Below are 21376 nucleotides of genomic sequence, written 5' to 3' on the forward strand. Positions count from 1 at the left end.
ACACACACACACACACACACACACACACACACACACACACACACACATATTTTGTTGTTGTTGTTCATCCCTCATTTTTGAAAAGGACCAATGTAACCATGAGAGGTCTTGACTTGCCCTTGAATTGGATTCAAGTGAAGCAGAGTTGCACAAAGTCCTTCTTGTCTTAAAGACATATATGTACATTTTAGATAGATGTAGGACACATAGCTGGATAAAGATATGGATATAGACATAGATGAGATAAAGATGGAGATATACAGAGATATAGATATAGATGCATAGAGATATATTAGAAGAACTACAGAACATATCCTTTATGGAGCAAATTTCAACTTGTCCTGCATCCATAGACATTATTTTCACATACAGTTTAATTAATTCAATGGTACTTCCTTGAGAGATCTGGTTAAATGTAACCATTTATACTGTTTTCTTATAATTTCAAAGCATATAAATTGCCAATTTTACTTCACATGTACCCCTAAGACTTAGTGTCATGGGAATAATGACTGGTAATATCTCAAAATATGGGAATGCTTTTTTCACAAGGAAAAGCATAAATAAAAAGAGTAGCAACTGCCAACATATAGAAAGAAAATGTCCACATTAGGAATTCCAGAAACCAAATAAGGGAAATATTTTAAAGGCCAAGTAAATGAAGGTCAGTGGAGGCGAAAACAGAAATGTAGTTATTGTGAAAGAAAAAGGCATGTATATACAAAGAGAAAATTATGTATTAATGTGGAATGATAATTATACTGATAATCACTTCAATTTCTTTCTCTTCCAGAAGTGGAGAAGCTAAGAAAGTTTATCTTTTCCTTGAAGAACAATTCAAAAGATGGAAGAAATAATGGGGGTAACAGCTATTCTGGACCTGAATCTGGCCAACAACCATTTGCTCAAGTACAAATGAAAAGGATTTCGAAGGTAAATAAGCACTTAATTGCAGAATTTGTCATAGCAAAAAAAGCAGAAATCCAGGAGTAATCTGTCACTTTTCCTAGATTTGGTGAGATCAGATTAAAAAGGGTACAGAAAATGAATAAGTAGGATACAATGACCTAATAAATTCTGGAGAAGTTGGCTGAAGTAAGATGGGAAGCTCTCAACAAAAATTTTGAAGATACAAGGAAAATTTATTCCAAAGACAAGAAGGAACCGGTTAAAATATCTGACATGGCTACACAATGAACTCGTCAACCAACTCAGTGTTTTAGAATTATGGAAGGAAGGAAAATTATCAAAGTATGAATACAAATGAGTAACACTTTCTTGTAAGGACACTATAAAGAATAGTAATGCTTAAAGTGAAGTGAGGCTGGAAAAGAATGTTAAGAATATTTTTAAAGGGTTTTCTTTAAGAAGACAAAAAGTGACAATACACTAAAAGTTATAGATTAGGTGAAGATAAAACTGAACTATGTATCTCTTTTGCTCATTTTCTCTTTCAAGGATAATGATCTTAGAACTGGAAAGTATGAACAACAATGTTCAGAGGAAGCAGAAATACAGCATATGTGAAGAAATAGCATCTTACTGCCTTTTGTGAATCTAAATCACCAGCCACAAATTAATTATATGCCAAGGAACTGAAATAAGTGGCAGATATGATTGCTGAATAATTATTAATGACTACTGAAATACCTTCAAGAAAGTATTCCTGGTGTAGGTGTGGAGATCAAATGTCCTAATTTCCCAAGAAGATAAAGAACTCTAAATTTTAACAGAAGTGACTATAAGATGTAAATTATAGGTCAATGAGCTTGACTTTAATACTTGATAAAATTCTGGAATGCATTATTATACTAATTACTTATGATTATTTAGAAAAAAAATAGTGGTCAGTAAAAGTCAACATGAGCAATTGCTCCCCAGATATTTCTCTTCCTCTAGCTGCCTTCTCCAATGGTCTTCCCACCATACTGACCTGGCCACAATTACCACTGAGGCAGTTAGGTGGCACAGCAGGCAGAATGCTGAACCTAGAGTCAGGGAAACTTGTGTTCAAATCTGGTTTCAGATACTTACAAATTATGTTACCCTAGAAAAGTAATTTAATTTCTGGCTAAATCAGTTTCTGTTACTATAAAATGGGAATAATAATAAAACCTACCTCACATGACTGTTCTGAGTATCAAATAGAAACTTTAGTAAAATAGTTATGTCTATCACATAGTAACCACTTCATAAATATATATGCCCTTTGCCCAACCAGCTTCCCCATAAGAAGGCTAGTGGCAAGGATCAGGGGAAAAGTGGCACCCATAAGTTCATGGACAAAATGTAACAGCAAGAATTGATGGCCTGGGGGGGGGGGGGGGTGGAGCCAAGATGGAGTAGAAGCATGAAAACTCCATGAGCTCCCCCATAAAACAACCTCAAATACCTATAAAATATGACTCTAAACAAACTTTTGGCTACAGAACCCACAAAGTGACAGAGAGAAACAAATCTCCCACTGAAGACAGCCCAGTGGGGATACAGAAAGGGTACAACACTGGGAGCTGAGCCCAGCCCAGAGTGAGCCCACAATTTTAGCCTCAGGGAGGACCCCCACCAGCAGTGGCTGGAGTGGACTGCAGGAGAGTAGATCAACAATAGCAGTGCCATTTTCCAGAATTATCAACCCATAAATGACAAAGACAAAGTAAAAGGTCAGTGTGGAACTCTGTTGGAACTTGGGGGGATGGAGTACAGTCTGGCCCCTGCCCTCCAGGTGAGAAGTAGCAGAGATGCAGCTATAGCCACCACCACAGGGCTGCTTAAGAGCTCCTGGCCTGCATATTGTAGGGGGACCAAACGACCATTCAGAGGGTAATCCTCTCTGGAAGCAGAGTTCTACTGTGGCAAAAAGCTCAAAAGTCAAGTAATTGAGTGGCAACATGAGAAAGCAAAGGAAACAAAGCAAGCACGGCAATCAAACCTTAGATTCCTTTTTTGGGGACAAAAAGGATCAAAGCATGGAACAGAAGGAAGACAATGAAATCAGAACTCCTGCACCAAAAGCTTCCAAGAAAAATATGAATTGGGTACAGGCCATGAAGGAGCTCAAGAAGTATTTTGAAAATCAAGTAAGAGAAGTGGAGGAAAAATTGGGAAGAGAAATGAGAATGATGCAAGAAAATCATGAAAAGAGAGTTAACTACCTGACTGAAGAAAATGAACACCTTAAAAAATAGACTAACTCAAATGGCAAAAGAAGTCCAAAAAGCCAATGAGGAGAAGAATGCCTTTGAAAGCCATTTTTTCCAGATGGAAAAAGAATTTCAAATGCTCAAAGAGAATAATTCCTTCAGAATTGGATAGGAACAAATGGAAGCTAATGACTTTATGAGAAATCAAGATACTATCAAGCAGATCCAAACAAATGAAGAAATAGAAGGCAATATGAAATATCTCATTGGAAAAATGACTGACATGGAAAATAGATACAGGAGTTACAATTTTAAAATTATTGGACTACCTGAAAGCCATGATCAAAGAAAGAACCTAGAAATCATCCTCCAAGAAATTCTCAAGGAAAATTGCACTGATGTTTTAGAACCAGAAGTCAAAATAGAGGTTGAATAATCCACTGATCACCTCCTGAAAAAGATCCCAAAAAGAAAACTCCTAGGAATATTATAGCCAGGTTCAAGAATTCCCAGATCAAGGAGAGAATATTACAAGCAGCCAGGAAGAAACAATTTGAATGTTGTGGAAACACAATCAGAATAACACAGGATCTGGCAGCTTCTACACTCAGGGATTGAAGGGCCTGGAATATGATATTCTGGAGGGCAGAGGAGCTGGGATTAAAACCAAGAATAACCTACCCAGAAAATCTGAGTATCATGTTTCAGAGGAAAATATGATCATTCAGTGAAATAAAAGACTTTTTTAAATAAATTTTTTAAATTTATTTTTAGTTTTCAACATTCATTTCCACAAGATTTTGAGTTACACATTTTCTTCCCATTTTTCCCCACCCCCACCCCAAGGTAGAAAGCATGCTGAATACCTCTTGCCCCAATCTGCTTTCTCTTATATACTCCCCCATTCTCCCTCTAACTTTCTAGTAGGGCAAGATGGATTTCTATACCCCAGTGCCTGTATATCTTATTTCCCAGTTGCATGTAAAAAAATTTTTTAACATTTGTTTTTAAAACTTTGATTTCCAGATTCTTTCCCTTCTTCCCTCCTCACCCACCCCACTGGCAAGATAAGCAATTCAATATAGGTTGTAGTTATTATAAATTCACACAATTAGATTCAATGAAAAAGAAATAAGCAAGTGTAATTTCAGCTGTGGTAGTCTAGGTTTGATCATATAACTTCACATGGCTAATGTGAAATTTATTATAATACCTTGAGGTCTTGGCAAATATGATTAAGTTGTTTTCTCACTTATTCTCACTGATGTGAAGAATCTGACTGAAGCAAATACAAGAGGTATTCAGAATTGGTCTGAATTTTCATGTGCCAAAGTGATGAAAAGTTCAAATCTTGGCAATGTTTATGTGCCTACCTTAAAAACAGTCCTGCTATCTTTACTGATGCTTTTGTGTGATTTCCCCTTGGTCCCTTTCACTGTCTGCCTTGTGTTTATAGCAATCTGTTTATGTTTGGACAATCATCACAATTTCTGAAAAACTGAAGTTCAGGATCACTCAAAGAACAACAGAAAAGCCTATGGTGGGTGTAAAGTGACTGCAATGCATTACAAAAGAGGAATCGCATGGGCATGGCAGTGTAAAGGTTGACATTAAAGAAATGTTTGACTGGTATAAAAAAAAAAATGTGAGTCTTTTTTACATAACGAAGTCAAGGGACCGTACTTCTTTCTCTGGCAGTTACTCAATTTCAAGAGACCCCAAAGAAGACCCTCAGCACATTGGATAGACTCCCTAGCAAGGATTTATGGGAGAACATGGACAAGAGTCACAAAAGAAGGTCAGGTTTGGATGACTTGGATAGAATATCTACATAAATGAACTTCTCTAGATCAATTGAGGAAGGATTTCATCTTCTTATTGAGTTCCCCGAAGCCAGGGAACCATTTTTTGAACTGACATAGGGCAAGGGTGTAACAAATGTTTGTTGGATTAAATTGAATTCTACTTCTAAGGTAAGTTTGGGGCATTCAAACACATTTTTGCAAAAGACTATATATTTCTAGTCCCTAGAAATGCCACTACTATAAATGGGTGAGTTCCAGGTATCACAATGTTTTTTTTGTGGTGGCAAAGAAATGGAAATTGAGGGTATGCCCATCAATTGGGAAATGGCTAAACAAGTTATGGTATGTGAATATAATAGAATACTATTGTTCTATAAGAAATGATGAGCAGGCAGATTTAAGAAAACCTGGGAAGACTTATATGAACTGATGATGAGTAAAGTGAGCAGAACCTGGAGAACATTGTACACAGTAACAGCAATATGGTGTAATGATCAACTTACGACTGACTTAGCTTTTCTCAGAAATACAATGATACAAAGTAATTCCAAAAGACTCATGATGAAAAATGCTATCCACATCCAGAGAAAGAACTATGGAGTTTCTTGTGGTTTTTCCCCTTTTGTTCTGTTTCTTCTTTCATAACATGACTAATGTGGAAATATGTTTAACATGATTGCATATGTATAACTTATATAAGATTGCTTACTGTCTTGGGGAGTGTGGAGAGAAAGGAGGGAGAAAAATTTGGAACTCAAAATCTTGTAAAAAATGAATGTTGAAAACTATCTTTACAAGAATTGGGGGGGGTAAGCTATTGAAAAAAAAAAACAGAATCAAGTATATAGAAGTCTAACTCCCTACTTTGCCTATAGTAAACCTGGCTCCCTAAGGATACCTCTCCAGGGTACCTCTAGGGTACCTTCAAAAGTATGAATGACAACTCATACCAGTTAGGTTGACTCTGCTTTGAGGAATACTGCCAAAACAGATTCAAGAGTAACTTCTGACTGTGGAAGGTGATAATTCCTTATTTGTTGACCTTACAAATAGTGTCTGAAATTTTAAAGAAGATTTTTAGATATCAGTGTTTCCACCTGGTCAAATGAATCTTTAATGTGGAAATTTGGGGTTCAAATATGGAGATATCTGGGGTCATGGTATCCCTCAAATAATAATAGTAAAAAGCTAACATTTACATTACCACTATTATATGTCAGGCACTGTGCTAAGTAATTTATAATTATTGTCTCATTTGATCCTCAGACCAACCCTAGGAGATAGGTGCTATTATTACCCCCACTTTGCAGATGAGGAAAACAGGTTAAATGATTTATCCAGGGTCACATAACTAGTAAGTATCTGAGCCTGAATTTGAACTTGGGTCTTCCTGATTTGAGGCCTAGTCACATGTTACTATATAGATGGTTCTCTGCCTTTCTCATTTGTAAACTTCATCCCATTGTCCTGATTCTATGTTTTTTTTCCTCGCCTTCAATGGACAAGTAAGCTCCCTCCTGCTCCAAAAAATCCCTTTTCTACTCTGGACCATAAGAAGCATCTAAATGATTTTTAAGTTATTTTCTTTCTTTGAGAGAGGCAAAGCAAAATTGCATGTTTTCAAGTTACATTCTAAACTTGCAATTTTACTTTGCCTCTCTCAAGGAATAAAGGACTTTCAAGCATTCTTAATGAAAAAAACAGAGTTGAATAGAAAATTTGACATTCAGATACAAGAAGCAAGAGTAGCTTGAGAAGGTAGACATGGAAAAGAAATCATAAGCCACTTATCAAAGCTGAACTATTGATATTCCTACATGGAAAAAATATAATTGTAATTTATGAAGCTTTTCTCAGTATGAGGATAGTTGAAGTGACTATATATGTGTATATATATATATGTATACATACATATATATGTCTTTATAGGAGGGTATATGTACATATGAATACATATGTGAGTATGTATATATGTGTGTGTGCATACAGGTACACATAGAAAGAGGGCACAGGCACACAATAGGAAGGGATGACATTGAAAAAATGAAATTAGGGGGTGAGAGGAATATAATAAGAGGAGATAGGGAGAGACAGAATAGGGTAAATTATCTCATATAAAAGAGGCAAGGGAAAACTGTTACAATGGAGGGAAAGAACAGGAAGGCAAAAGGGAATAGGTCAACCTTACTCTACTGAATTTGCCTTAAGGAGGGAATGACATGCACACTAAATTGGGTATCTTACCCTACAGGAAAGTAGGAGGAATGGGATAAGAGGAGGGATGATAGAAGGGAGGGCAGATTAGGGAGGAGGGTAGTTAGAAGCATACACTTTTGAAAAGGGACAGGATCAAAGTAGAGAATAGAACAAGTGGAGAATGGGATAGGATGGAGGAAAATATAGTCAGTCTTTGACAATATATCCACTATGGAAATGTTTTGCATAACTACACATGTATAACCTATATTGAATTGCTTATCTTACCAGTAAGGGTGGGTGATGAAGGAAGAAGGGAAAGAATTTGGAGTTCAAAGTTTTAAAATCAAATGTTTAAAAAAATACATATTTTTACATGCAACTGGGAAATAAGATATACAGGCTCTGAGGTATGGAAATTCATCTTGCCCTACTGAAAAGTCGGAGGGGGCATGGAGGAGGATATAGGAGAGAGCAGATTGGGGGATGGGCTATTCAGTGGGATCGTTGTTTTGGGGTGGTGGGTAGGGGAAAGACAGGGGAAAAATTTGTAATTCAAAATCTTGTCAAAATGAGGGTTGTAAACTAAAAATAAACATAAAATTTACAAAAATTTTAACAAAAAGGATTGATGGCCTTACTAATGTCCAGATTCAGAAGAATTACTGCCTTCTCATAGTCAATCTCTTCAAATGAGTTGTGACCTCATATAGAGCAAAGTTAAGTAAATTAAGATGTACAGAACAAATGTTCTATATAGTTTCCCAGTGGTTACCCCTGTAATACTCTTATTTTCAAATCTGTCACACTCTGTTACCATCCAAATGTAAACACAAAGGTAATCTGCTTGAGCATCCTCAAAGAAAAATGGTTAGCCCTGTATGAGATCACTGATCTCATTGCCTATCCAGAACACGCTGGGAGAACTCAACATTGATAACTTATTATACATACATTATTCTGAGCTCCAGGGAAACTAGATAGCTCTGAAAAAAAATAAATAAATGCTGGAAACCCACATGAAGCACATGACAAGAACCCTGACTTTGATTGGCCAGCCTCCTTTCCTTTCATCTTATTTGTATGTGTGGTTATATGTATATCTTCACACACACACACACACACACACTCTTATGACCTCTCTTCTTCCTCAACTGAACATGATTTTATATCAGAGTTTTCCTTTTCTTCTATTTTCTTCTCCTTAAAAGTCACCAGTCCGGCATGCATTATTGATGCATAAATAAATTTAGCTTAAAAGAGTAAAAGTAACCTTAAATTTGTTTCATCAAGAACATGTCATGCCAAATAAACTATTTCCTTTTTTGGACAGTTGTAACTAGGCTGAGAGAATAGGGGAATGTTAAATGCTTGGTATATATAAATTATAACAAAGCACATGAAAAATATTCTACTTCTATTCTTTTGTATAAAACAGATGGATAGAAAAGATGACTGAAACCAAAAACTTAGAGAAAAGTCTGTAGTAGAGTGACCTACGAACCTTTCCTGGCTCTGAGCAATTCTACATGTATACTCATGAAATATATAGTATAGTATAGCATGACTTTCAAATTTACAATGAAACAAATTTGTACAGGATAGCTTACATGTTGGATGATCAAAATAGAGCCCGAGATTCTGACAGGCTAGAGTAATTAGATATATCTCATGAGATGAAATTTAATAGATATAAATATATTATATATTTCATATTTGGTTCAAAAACCCACTTTGAGATTCAATATAATATCTATGAAGTCCCATTATGTATCTTTATGAACCTATACAAGAAATTTGGTATAAAGACCAAATTAAAATAATTCTGTTCTTCAAAGATGTTACATCTTGCTGGGGAAGGGAGGGATGAGAGGTGGAAGTACAGTATATACAAGAGATTACACACAGGTAAACCAAAATAGGGTAACTTGAGGAGAGAGAAAACATTAACCTGAAGAGACGGGAACATTATATCAAAATATTTTATACCTGAGCTAAGTCTTCAGGGAGATAAAGATCCTAAAAGGTACAAATTCCAGACTTGTACCAATTCTCTAATGGATATGAAATATCAAATCCAAGGTACAAGGTATAGACCAGTTTCCCTGTGTTATAGAGTAGTTGAAGAGAAGAAATATTGCGTAAGTCTGGAAGAGTAGGTTAGAACTAAATTGTGGAGAGCCTTAAACACTATGGTTTTATCATAGAAGAAATAGGAAGTCATTGAAGTATTATGAGCAGAAGAGTACCACCACCACTGCCATATCTGTACCTTGGGAGTATTATTTCAGCAGCAGTGTGAGGATGAATTAAAGAGATGATAGACAGACACACACACACACAAAGTATAAACAAAGGCAATTTGTGGGGGAGTGGAAATGCACTAGCAGCCAAGGGGATCAGGAAAGAACACATGTAGAAAGTTGCACTTGAGCTAAGATTTGTTGGAACCTAGGAATTATAAGAGGCAGAGATGAATCAAGATTATATTGCAAGCAAGGGCAATAGCCTAGGGAGACAAAGGGAGAGAGGTGGTGAATATCAGAAATTATAGTGGGTGAAATTATATTGATTTTGTAACTTTTTCAGTTATGCTTAGCAACCCAGAAAACACAGAGAAAGAAGTGGGTGTTGACAGTGAGGATGAAAGGGTCACCCAGTAGCTATGATTTGTTTTTAGAACATTAACAGAAGTGAGAGATTCAAGAGTGGGACCTTGTGAAACATTAAATTGGCAGATGATGGAATCAAGTCTGAGCATCAGGGCAAATGAAGTCAGAGTTTACAGACAGGAAAAATAAGGAAGGTTAAAAGGCCAAGAGAAATTGAACTTGATTACTTCTGAGATTCCTTAAAGTTGTAGTCATGAAGATATGCACACATCAGCCAAATGAGGGGATGGAGGAGACTGTCTTCCTAGTTACCCTCCAGATAATTCTCAGGGCCTTTCCAATTTGTGTTCAAGCAGCGCTAGAACACTCATCTTTGCTTCAGAGGTGGTACTGCATGGTAGCATTCCGTCCTAAAGTAATTCTGCTTAGGCTGGAGCCATGAAGTACAAAGGCAGGTGAAGTAGACCAAGGACTGAAAATATTCGGAAGAATTTAAATACGTTTCCAGAAGAAATGTTCACCAGAGAATATAGTAACACACCATATGGAAGATAGCTTAAATTTGCAAAAGAAATCAGAAAGCAAATATTTAGGTTTTAGCTAGAAAAGGAGTGAGGATGGAGTCCAGGTCCAATACAAGAATTAAGACAAAGTAGAGAGTTGAACCATTAATGACGAGGTTGAAATTGGTCATAATGAAAAAATATCACCATTCCATCATCTCTGTTCCTTGACACACAAATTTCCTCATCAGTTCATTTGCTGAAAATAAAGAAACATTTGGGGATTTTGAAGTTCAAAACTAAGTATCCAGTGAAGGAATTTATACATAGTAAAAGAAATAGACTAGAACTGAAAGGAGCCTTTGCAATTCTTTGGTTGCAACAGTCATCAATGCACAATCCTATCAGATTAATTCACTGATTTAAAAAGACAGACCTAAAGATCCCACCCAGTCTCACAATCAGCACAGTTTTAACTCACAATACAAAGTATTGCAAAAACACGTGTATTACTTCAGAGCGAGTGATCAGTACAATCTAGCCACAACCTTGAGCAACGTCCACAGCCAGAAACATTGGCATGACCAAAAAATATAGGATTAAGCTGACCTGAGGAAAATTTGCTTGGAACTTGGGCTCCTCTGCACAGATTTTCACAAACTCGTTCTGTACAAACAGCTCAGGATTTACAAATCCTCCGGGGAAGGGTTCAGGAACATGCTCCGAGAAATACTCTGGCAGGGGAATATTCAGGTGGCGAGTTCTATTAGGACTGAGGCAGCCAGGAGGGTGTGCATCGAGATTAGTTTGATATTTCAGGAGCCCTCTAAAATGAAAATACAAGTAAGGGCAAATGGGGAGAGAAGAAACAAAGATCAGATGCTAGAGAAATGGCATTCAACCCTTTGTCTCCTGGATAACTCTTTGAAAATTAAAGATGAATGAAAAGAGGCAATGTAATGCAGGGGTGTCCCATTTCAAGCCTCAGCCATGCCATTTATTAATCAGGTGACCTTGGAATAGTCATGTAAAGTTTCTGGGCCTCAGTTTTCTCATCAGTTGAATTATGGGTTAGGGATTTGGATTATATGACTTCTAGCATCCCTTTCAACTCTGAACTATGATAATTCTATGACCTTGGGCAATTGTAGCACTACATTTTATTCTGAAGAATGAGAAAATTAAACCTCCCAATAAACACTATCCCCAAGAATTTGTCTAAAGCTCTTGGTTCTCCAAGTAACATTATGCACCAAATGACATAAACAGTAAGGATATGACCTTTTGTAGTATGCTTGGACTTGGTAACCTTAGGGTACAAGAATATCAGGAACACACATGGCCCAACATAACAGAATTGCAGAAAAAGCAGGAGAAAAAAACAAGTCCATTCTAATTTTAAAACAGAAAATAACATATTTCTAATTCAGTTTAATTTCTTTCTTTTGGGTAAGACTATATATAAACAAAGATTACTGATTTACAAAGAAACATCAAAAATATTTAATAATATGAGCCAGAAACTAGACTCCCCCATGGTCTAAAAGTAATGAGCAAACAACAAGCAGGCTTTTAGTAAACCATTTGCTATTCATTTTCCCTATAAGTGTACATACACATACACACACACAGAGTGTCACACAAAATTAACAACTCTGAACTCTCATCTAAGTCAATTCAAATAAACAATTATGAAGGGGCTGCTATGAGCAAGACATTGAGTCTACAAAGACAAAAACAAAAGAGAGACATTACTTTTAAGGAACTTAAATTGTACTAGGGTGATGCAAAACTATATACTTAATATGTAAATATAAAGTAACTGCAGGAGGGAGAGGATATGGACCACTATGTATAGAAAAGGGGGAAGATTGGGAGAGGCTTCCCATTGGTGGTGGTACATGAACTGAGACTGGAAGGAAATTGGGAATTCTAAGAGGAATGAATCATGCAGTGGTAAGGGCCCGAAATGTGGGAGATGGAAAACTTAGTCTGGGAAACAACTTGTGGGTTTGTTTGCCTACAAGAGAAAATATGTGAAAGGAAGTGATAGAAAATTACTCTAGGCCCCAGGGTGTAGTTGGGGGTACAGATGGAAGAAGTCTTCAGGAAGGGGGAATTAAGTTTGGACTTGAAGGATGGAAGGAATTTCATAGATAAATTAGAGAGGTGGTCATTCCTGACTAGGGTAATAGGAGTGAAGAACATAATAGGGGAATGATAATGAAGGTATGGAAATCATTAAGAAAATTGGTTTAAATGACTACTATCCAACTTCAAGGGTCTCAAATCATCTGCCCAAATACATGTTCACTTCATTAGATTATTTTGTTGCTTATTTGTTTTTAATATTTTTTTCTCTCATCAAGCATTTTTTTTCTCCCTCCCACCTACCCTTTGTGACAAGATGGAAAGGCAACAGGAAAGGGAAGGAAGGGTCCAGAATGGAAGAGGGAAGGGAAATAGAATGGATTTATCCATTTATCTATCTCTATTTCATTTCCCTCTTGAATCATTTTCTGTGGCCTGGTTCTTTCAAGTGCCAGTAGTATTCAGAGACATAGATATCCCTGTAAATTGAACTCAGGAGGAAAAAAAAGGTTACTAATCTCTCCTATAGAACACTACATAGCAATGAAGTTTACAAATAATGAACCTTATATTAGACCAGCCTAGTCTTTTTGTCATAAAAAAGAGCAAACAATTCTTTGGAACAGTAAAATATAAAATTAGATCAATCTACCTTCTAAATAAATTCTATTGAATAATATGGTCCCAAAATTTATAAAACATGCCCTTCAGAACACCGTCTTGCAAAAAGTGTGACATGTTTGTGCTTCTGCCATTCTCAAATAGAACCAATGTATACACAACAAGCAAGTTTGCCTCTTAACTAGAAAGGAAGAAAACTGTATCTCTTCGGGTACCCCAAGAGAATGAAGAGTCCCTTGAAAAAAAGGAACTGCCAATTCAGAATATAAAGAAGACAAAGGATGAAAAATGCCAAAGAATCCTAAGCCATAGCAGAAGGTTGGAAGGTAAAATAATATGGTGTAGAGAAGAAAGAGAAAAGTTTTAAGAGCTTTCATGTAGACAGGAAAACCAAATGCTCTAAGCAAGAAATAGCCTATTATAAAGCAAGGAATTATGATGTGATTTCATAGAAGCCCCTAGATTAGGGGTGAGTTGGTAGGAGAAAAGAAGAGAAGAGTAATGGTGTTGAAGAAGTGATGCCTAGTCAGTTAAGGATTGCATCAAATGGCCTCTAAGCTCCCTTGTGACTCATGGTTTCCATAATTCTTTTGTATTGCTTCAATTTTAACTTTAATCGTAAAATAAATGTGAGTGATGGAAAGGGACAAAAAGATATCAAAAGAGGTACTGATTAAAGATCTAAAAAGAGGCTTTTCAAAGAAAAAGTGTTAAATCTAAGATTATATTCCTACAAAGGACATTCAGTTAATCATTTAAGATACTGAAAGTCAGAGTAAGGCTTTTGTAGAATATCCAAAAGGTAACAATTCAATAAAAAAAGCTTCAATTCAATAAAAACAGGTTCAACACAATAGATTATTTTACTGCTGGGTATGAGAAGGGTTTAATGTTAGCCCTAGATTTAGAAAAGCATGTGTAAAATTCTGTATTTTAGTTTGTATTCTGACCTGTGATTTCATCTCCTGAGGGATCTCACAGTTTGAAAATTCCCTCCATTAAATCATATCAACAATTCTTCTAAAACCTATAGTCTTACAAAGTTATCTAGAGGTACTGAGCTTTTTAATTTGCCTGTGTCATGGAGAAGCTAGGTGTCAGAAGCTTCAACATAGGTCTTCCTGGATCCAAGCCTGACTCTCTACCCACTATAGTATATCCATCTGCAATTAATATTAGGGTTTATTTTTTCCAAGCTGACATAAACACAATAAACCATTCTATTTCATGGTACTCACTCATTGTAACAAGAAGGAAACACTCAAATGTGTATTAAAGAATAGCCTGAATTGACCAAAAAAAGCCTATTGAGCAAAATATAATTAGCCAAAATATGTAAGGCAATTTTATATTAGAAAGAAACTAATTATGGCAAAGTTGATGTATCAAACAAAAAACATTGACTTGGAATTAAAAGATCTGTGGTCAAGTTCAGACTCTCTTCCTGGAGGCTAAAAAACCTCTGGACCCTAATTTCCTCATCTTTAAAATGGAGAAATAATACTTATATTACCCTACTTTACTTCCTCATGAAGAAAAATGCTTTGTAAACTATAGAGTACTATACAAATATGAATTTTGGTTATTATATTTGACCTTGTTCTTACATATATTACTCTGTCCCCAGTGGAAAATAAGCTCCACAAGAGCCAAGAATTGCTTTGATTTTTAGATTTGTATTTTCAGCATTTATCACAGGATCTTCACAAACGTCACCACTTTCATCTATCTTTAATGCCACTGACAAGGATACTTCCTTGACTAGTGCAAATTGAACTCTACCTACCTTGTTTCAGTCTGTGTACTTCTTAACAATCAACTCCTGTCTATATCCTTTTCAGGGAACCCATCCAACATAGTGAGAACCTTCCACTAGATTTTGTAACTGACTGCATATCAATGGAACATGCAAGCTGGCTGTCCATCAATTATTCCTTGCTCATGCTATGTGACCCTAGTATTCTATCAACTTTTGTCATTGTAAATCTCTTTAATGATAACCCTTATGCTATGTCTTCTGCATAATTCATCATGCAACATGGTACAATCTGCTCAGAGTCACCATGTACCTTGCCATTATCCTTTATATGATCCACAAATCAATTCTTCTATGATGGTGGTATTGCATAAGTCACAGCAATACAGAATAATCACAGAAACATCTATATTATAAAGAGAGATCTTTGTTTCATGGGTAGTTTGGGCCTATTATAAGTACGGCAAAACTTCACAAAATCAATCAAATCTGTTACCTCCCCTCTTCAGACCCTCCTATTCCATTCTGGACCTACTCAATTGTTTATATGAGGTGTCTTTCCAAGGCATATGAACTGATAAAATAAATGAGCTGTATGGATTGTCCATTAAATAGAACATTGTAAATCTGAAAATAGGCACTTTATCCACCTGATCTTGATCTTTCTAGAACACAAGTCATTGATGAATATGATTTCAAAGATTATTCAGTATTTGAGAGCTTGATCTAGTCAGTATAATAGCAATTGGAAACATAATACCCAGGTAATCTCTCATATATGAGGAATACCCCTACCATTCGGACACATTTATAATAGTGGCAAACACCTTTAGTGAACATATATCTTCCTATTTTATTACTTTTGTGATATTAATAGTCAGTGGTCCATCCAACAAAGAATTCACTATTATTCCATTTTGTAAGAAATTTCATATTATTTTAGTGTATGCACTGGAGTCAACTTATAAGAGTAGGTGCTATAAGGCAATATTTGCTCCATTGAATCTAATGCTTACATTTTTTATTCAATTAAAAAAATACACACAGTGACATCTGTATGTGACATTAAATGCATGTGTTAATCAAATATAGAAATGAAAAGATGTGGTTGCCCTGAGAGTATGTTTTGGGAAAGCTTACCTGTTTCCTTTTAAAAGCTTTATCAAAGATGTCCTCAGTATTTGCATAGATTATTTTCATAAATATTTAATATAGATTAGAAAGAAGGAACACATGTCAATTGTTACTGGCATGTTATTGGTTGCTTTTTCCAATAATAAATTATTATATGTATTATCCAAACTTTGCCATCTACCTCTTTGTCATAAAAAAGATTCAAAATAAAAAAATCTAGACCTCTTCTGTGAATATTTGGTTTGGCCCACCTCTTCTCATTTTTATTGATGTACCATTTATACATGTTTATGTAAACATAGGAGGCACCTAGGTCTCTCAATGGATTGAGCACTGGAACTGGAGTAAACAAGATCCAAGTTCAGATCCAGCCTCTGATACTACCTGTGTGACTCTGGGAAAACCATTCCACTATCCTTGCCAAGAAAACCTCTGAATATTAGCATCTATGGTCCATGGGGTTACAAAGACTAGGACATGCCTGAATAACAACAAAAGAAACATAAATATGACTTTGTTTCTTGTCCTTATACTGATGTTAGAGTAAAATATGGTAGCCAAAATTTCATTGATGAGAAAATGGGTTTGATATAAAAATCTTGATTTTTAAAAATATTTTCTATCTGAATATGAGCTTCCAAGTGTGTTGTATACTTTAGTATCCTCTGGAAAATAGCTGAAATTTCACCTCTTTAGCCAGAGTCCATCCCTCCATGATACTTCTCTGCTAACTATTCAACAAAATGCTACTCCCCAACCATCTCTATCTCACCAGAAACTTCAACTGCATCTTTGAATCCACTGGTTCTCGTATGTGGTCTTTTTGCCTTATCTTGCTAGGTCCCAGGGCTCCTCAACACGCCCCTACTATAAGTGCTCTTCTTCCTTCTCCCACAGACTTTTCAGTACTCTTTTATATGTTGTCTTTGACCATTAAAATGTAAGTTCTTTAAAGGAAGTAACTGTCTTCACTTGATTACTCATAATCCCCTTGGCATACAAGTGTTTATTTTATACTTTATCTATCTATCTATATCTCTCATTAATTTATCTGAAAACTTATTGTTCCCTCTACTGTTTATTTCTACTTTATCAGATGGTAGTTCTCATAATCTTTTTTTTTATTTTACCAAATTCTCCTGTAAGATTTAACAAATGAATCTATACTCTAAATTTGCGTTGTCTGTAGTGCCACATCACTTTTTGGTTCAGACACGTTCCACACTTTTTTTTTTTGGCCTCATTATGGAAATTAATTTCTATCAATTAAACTTCCCTAAATCATGCAGTCTCTGTCAATATTGGTTTCTTTATTCATTTACCATTGTTTAATGATGACAGTTTGTTTAAATATGTTGAATTGCCATTCCCTCAATTGGGTAGGACAGCTTTCTTTCTTTTTATTTTTTTCCTAATTTGCTATTGATATTGACCTTTATTCTAACAAATACATGGTTTGATGCCATAGAACTACAAATACAGAAATGCACATTGGTTAAAAATTTAAAAAAAAACATGTTCTATACCTGGCAATAAGCAGAAAGGGAAAAAAGGAAATAAGCAGTTATTAAATAACTACTTTGAGCCAAGAACTATAGTGAGCACTTTATAAATAACTTGTTTAATCCTCATAACAATCTTGAGAGATAGATTCTCTTATTATCCCCATTTTATCATAGAGGTACTTGGGTAGATAGGGGTTAAGTGACTTGCCTAAGGTAACAAGAGTCAGAGACCGGATTTGAATTCAGAAGCAGCAATCCATCCACTGAACCACTGAGCTATCTCTTTAAGTAAACATTTGATAGTTACTTAGTGGTAATCAATAAGCTTTCATTAAAAGTGGCTACTTTATACAAGACACCATGCCAAGCATTGGTGATACACAGACAAAACTGAAATTGACTTCAAGAAATTTTATTCTAAATGGGAAGACATATACATATATAAGTATATATAAAAGACATATACAAACCAAATAGAAGGCAACCACATAGGAAAAGGCACTAGAAGCTGGGGGAGCCAAAAAAGGCCCTTCATGCCAGGTGTTGCTTGAATTGAGTTTTGAAGAGAACCAGGAACTCCACAAAGCTAAGCTATGGATGTTGAGGATTTAAGAATAAGGGATGCTCATAGAGCAAAGACATAGACATGTGTTAAGAATGTCAAGTATGTCAGTTTATTGAACTGTGAAGAGCGGTGTGTTCAATCAAATCAACAAGCAAGTACCTACTGGGAACCAGTGATTGTGCTAAGTGCTGGAAATACAAAGAGTAGGGGTGGAACAGGAAAAATTCTCTGCTCTCACGAAGGTCACTGAAATGTCAGAAAGGTCACATGTTGTGAAAAGCCTTAAATGCCATATAGAGGCATCTGTATTCGTTATTATAGTAACTGACTTTTGATTCACTGTGAGAATAAAATAAAATTGGTTTCACTTGTTGTGATGTCATTTGATGCTTACCATTTCCAATGTATCCTAATGCTACTCTTAGAAAGAGTATCCATTGTTTATAGGCATAAGGATACTCTCTAATGTAAAACTTTAGTATCTCTAATTTCTTAGTCTTAAATGATTTTCCCCAGTATAGTATTAGTTGTTCTCTCCTATGCCTACCTTTTTATATTGAAGTCACTAGTATATTATTGAATTAATTGAATTTTTGTAATTTGAGATTCCTGATTGAATTTTTTGTTGAATTTATCTGTGTCTTCATCCTCTGAAACAAGGGCAAGAATATGAGTCAATTATCTTTGAGTTGGTCTTTTTTCAAATATTTATAAAAAGCACTGCAATTCAAGGTGCCTGAGTATCCCAAGACATGCTGCATCTGGTAGTTTTTGTAAACATAACATGCTGCTTCTAGTTGCTTTTTTTTATTACATGATAAAACATAACTCCATAATTTGCCTCTCCAAAGAGGACCTCTGACACATCTTCCCAAACTATTTCTTTTTATCAAGTTATGTATATAGCAATACTATCAACGTTGCTATTTTGCTTCCTCCAATAGTACATGAACTCTGATCACCGAATTAGGACATAGCCTTTCAATTAGCTAAGTTAGTATTTAGTAAAAACAATTATTCTTAGTACTGCCCCTCCCCCCCCCGTTCTACTAACAACTCTGAAGAAGTGAAAAGGACCAAAAAGCACTTTTTATTCTCTTAGTTTCATAGGTTACTGTGAGCAAATAATTCATGAAGTAGCTAGATGATTATTAATGAATCTGTTCTTGTGCATACTATAGGTGTTTAATGTTTGTTTTAATAAAATTGAAAGTATTTAAAATTGTTTTTTATAAAATATCATTGAAATGCCTTGGAATGACACTGAATTACATTATTGAAACAAAAAAATTAATATAATCATGAGATATATTTGCTTGAGTAGCATATAATTAACATCTTATTTCAACATTAGGTGATTTTTTTTTTGATTCTGTAATTCTAGAATTTGGACCAAATGGCTTCCGTGGCCCTTCAAACACTAAAACTACAATCTTATGAATATTTGTTATGCCCGATTTCTCCTATGTGTTTCTAACCTTAAATTATTGTTCAAGACATTTCTCATTTCTTATTCTTCCCTGCCCAGTACAATATCTTCAATGTTGACTTATTGAATTTTCATAAACACTTCTACATTCAGCTAAACCACTCTTCCACAAAGTTTTTCAATTTTTCCTCACTCAGATCCAAAATGATTTTTTCACCTTATGAAATCTCAGTATTTTTGTTACAGCCACTCATATAAGTATGTTATTTAATTTTTAAGCTCCTTAAGAGCAGAGACATCTTTTTCATTCCTCAAGTCTTAGAACAAAGTATAAAAAATGTGTGTGTATATATATATATATATATATCACATAGTAACTAGAGCAATAATTATGTTAAGATTTTTATAAAGGTTTAATTAAGGAATGAATGGTATAGTGTTATAATGCACGTAGAAAAAAAGTCATAGACAGCAGGTTTTTAATGATGCTAGATTCTTTGCTTTAAATGAGGAAATTACTTAAAATTAAAAATAAACTTAATGGGGGGGGGGGCAGGTAGCACAGCGATTAAGAGCACTGGCCCCAGTGTCAGGATGACCTGGGGGATCAAATCCAGGCTCAGACACTTAGCACCCACCCAGAAACACCTGGCCGTGTAAGCTTGAGCAAGTTACTTAACCCCAATTGCTTAAAAAAAAACTTAATAAGTATGGTGGAAGGAATGAGAGATTATCAAATCAGAATACCTGGGTTCTAATACAAGCTTTCTTACTTACTACCTGAATGATCATGGTCAGGTCATATAACTTATCAGCCTCAGTTTCTTCATCTCTAAAATGAAAGTGTTGAACTAGATGATCTTCAACCTTAAATCTACAGGTCTATGAAGAAAAAGGCAATGTTAAACATTATTGCTATATTTCATAACTAAATGATTAATAATGGGAAAATAGGAAACAGGAAAGAGAAAGAAGCAGTAAATGGTAAAGAGTCCTGATGAATAAAAATCAGTGTGTGAGAGTAAAAGTGCTCATTTATAAATTATTTTTAATTTTATTATAGTATACTTAAGAGAAATGTCTAGTTATTTGTGGAATATCTAATGGTATTCTATCACAGATAATTTTTTAAAGTAAAATGTTTATTTTCTTCATCATTCATTAGAAGGCAATTAAACTATCTCAAAATATATTATACAATATAAATTTTGAATACTGTAAATTAAATATGCTCTCATAATTTAAAATTTATTAGATAATATATATAAAACAGTACAATGGATATAAGACATCATAGGATTTAGTTTCATATTTATATAACAGTAAAATCACTGCCTCATAATTTATTTTAGAGGCATTTACATTTTTTGTGTCTTCCTGCTACTGTTGGATGTCTATGGACTCTTATCTATGTGGGCTCCATGAGTTAATGGTGTAATGTAACTTATATTAAAAGAAAAAACTAATATGACTTTAGTTCAAAATAATAAAATAATGCCCAAAACCAGAAGGGGAATCATTCTAATATATTCTTATTGGTTAGATTATATTGAGTTTTGTCTTCCATCTGGGGTAGCACATTTTAAAAGGGAGGAGCAGAAAATGGGATACTCCTATGCAATGTGGGATTCAACCAGAGAGGTTGACAAGAATATTGACAGAACACATGAGCTCTCATCCCAGTCTGACATGTGGTCTTTTCTAAGCCTTATCTCATAAATTAAAGATATAGGCTAAAAACATTTGGCAACTTATTTCACCTCCCTGGCCCTCAGTTTGCTCATGGGAAAAATAAGGTAATTGGACTAAATGGTTTCTAAGGTCTCTTCCATATCAAAGTCCTAGGATTTTATACTATATAAAGTACCTTCTGACTCTAAATACTATGAGTTTATGATCCTATGTTTAGTTCCAGAAAAAAATATTTTTTAATCTTCCTAACAATTAGGAACTGTCCAAAAATTAAATGAGCCATCTCACATCATTTTGTTGATGTACGAACAAAGGTTGAATGTCTTC

General features: G+C 35.1%; 1 protein-coding gene across 3 annotated transcripts in view; it reads right to left on the reverse strand.

Moving 5' to 3' along the window:
- Positions 1-21376, reverse strand: part of NOX4 (NADPH oxidase 4) — a 258114-nt gene that overhangs the window by 148590 nt on the left and 88148 nt on the right. For all 3 annotated transcript variants that reach the window (XM_069071048.1, XM_069071047.1, XM_069071049.1), the window contains one exon: positions 10866-11082. In XM_069071048.1, the coding sequence (XP_068927149.1) occupies positions 10866-11082 (217 nt within the window). The remainder of the gene's footprint in view (positions 1-10865; positions 11083-21376) is intronic.

This window comes from Petaurus breviceps, unplaced genomic scaffold (genome assembly GCF_028583685.1).
Source record: "Petaurus breviceps papuanus isolate PSGF00001 unplaced genomic scaffold, PetGlider_PUasm1.0 90823, whole genome shotgun sequence".
NCBI classification, from domain to species: Eukaryota; Metazoa; Chordata; class Mammalia; order Diprotodontia; family Petauridae; genus Petaurus; species Petaurus breviceps.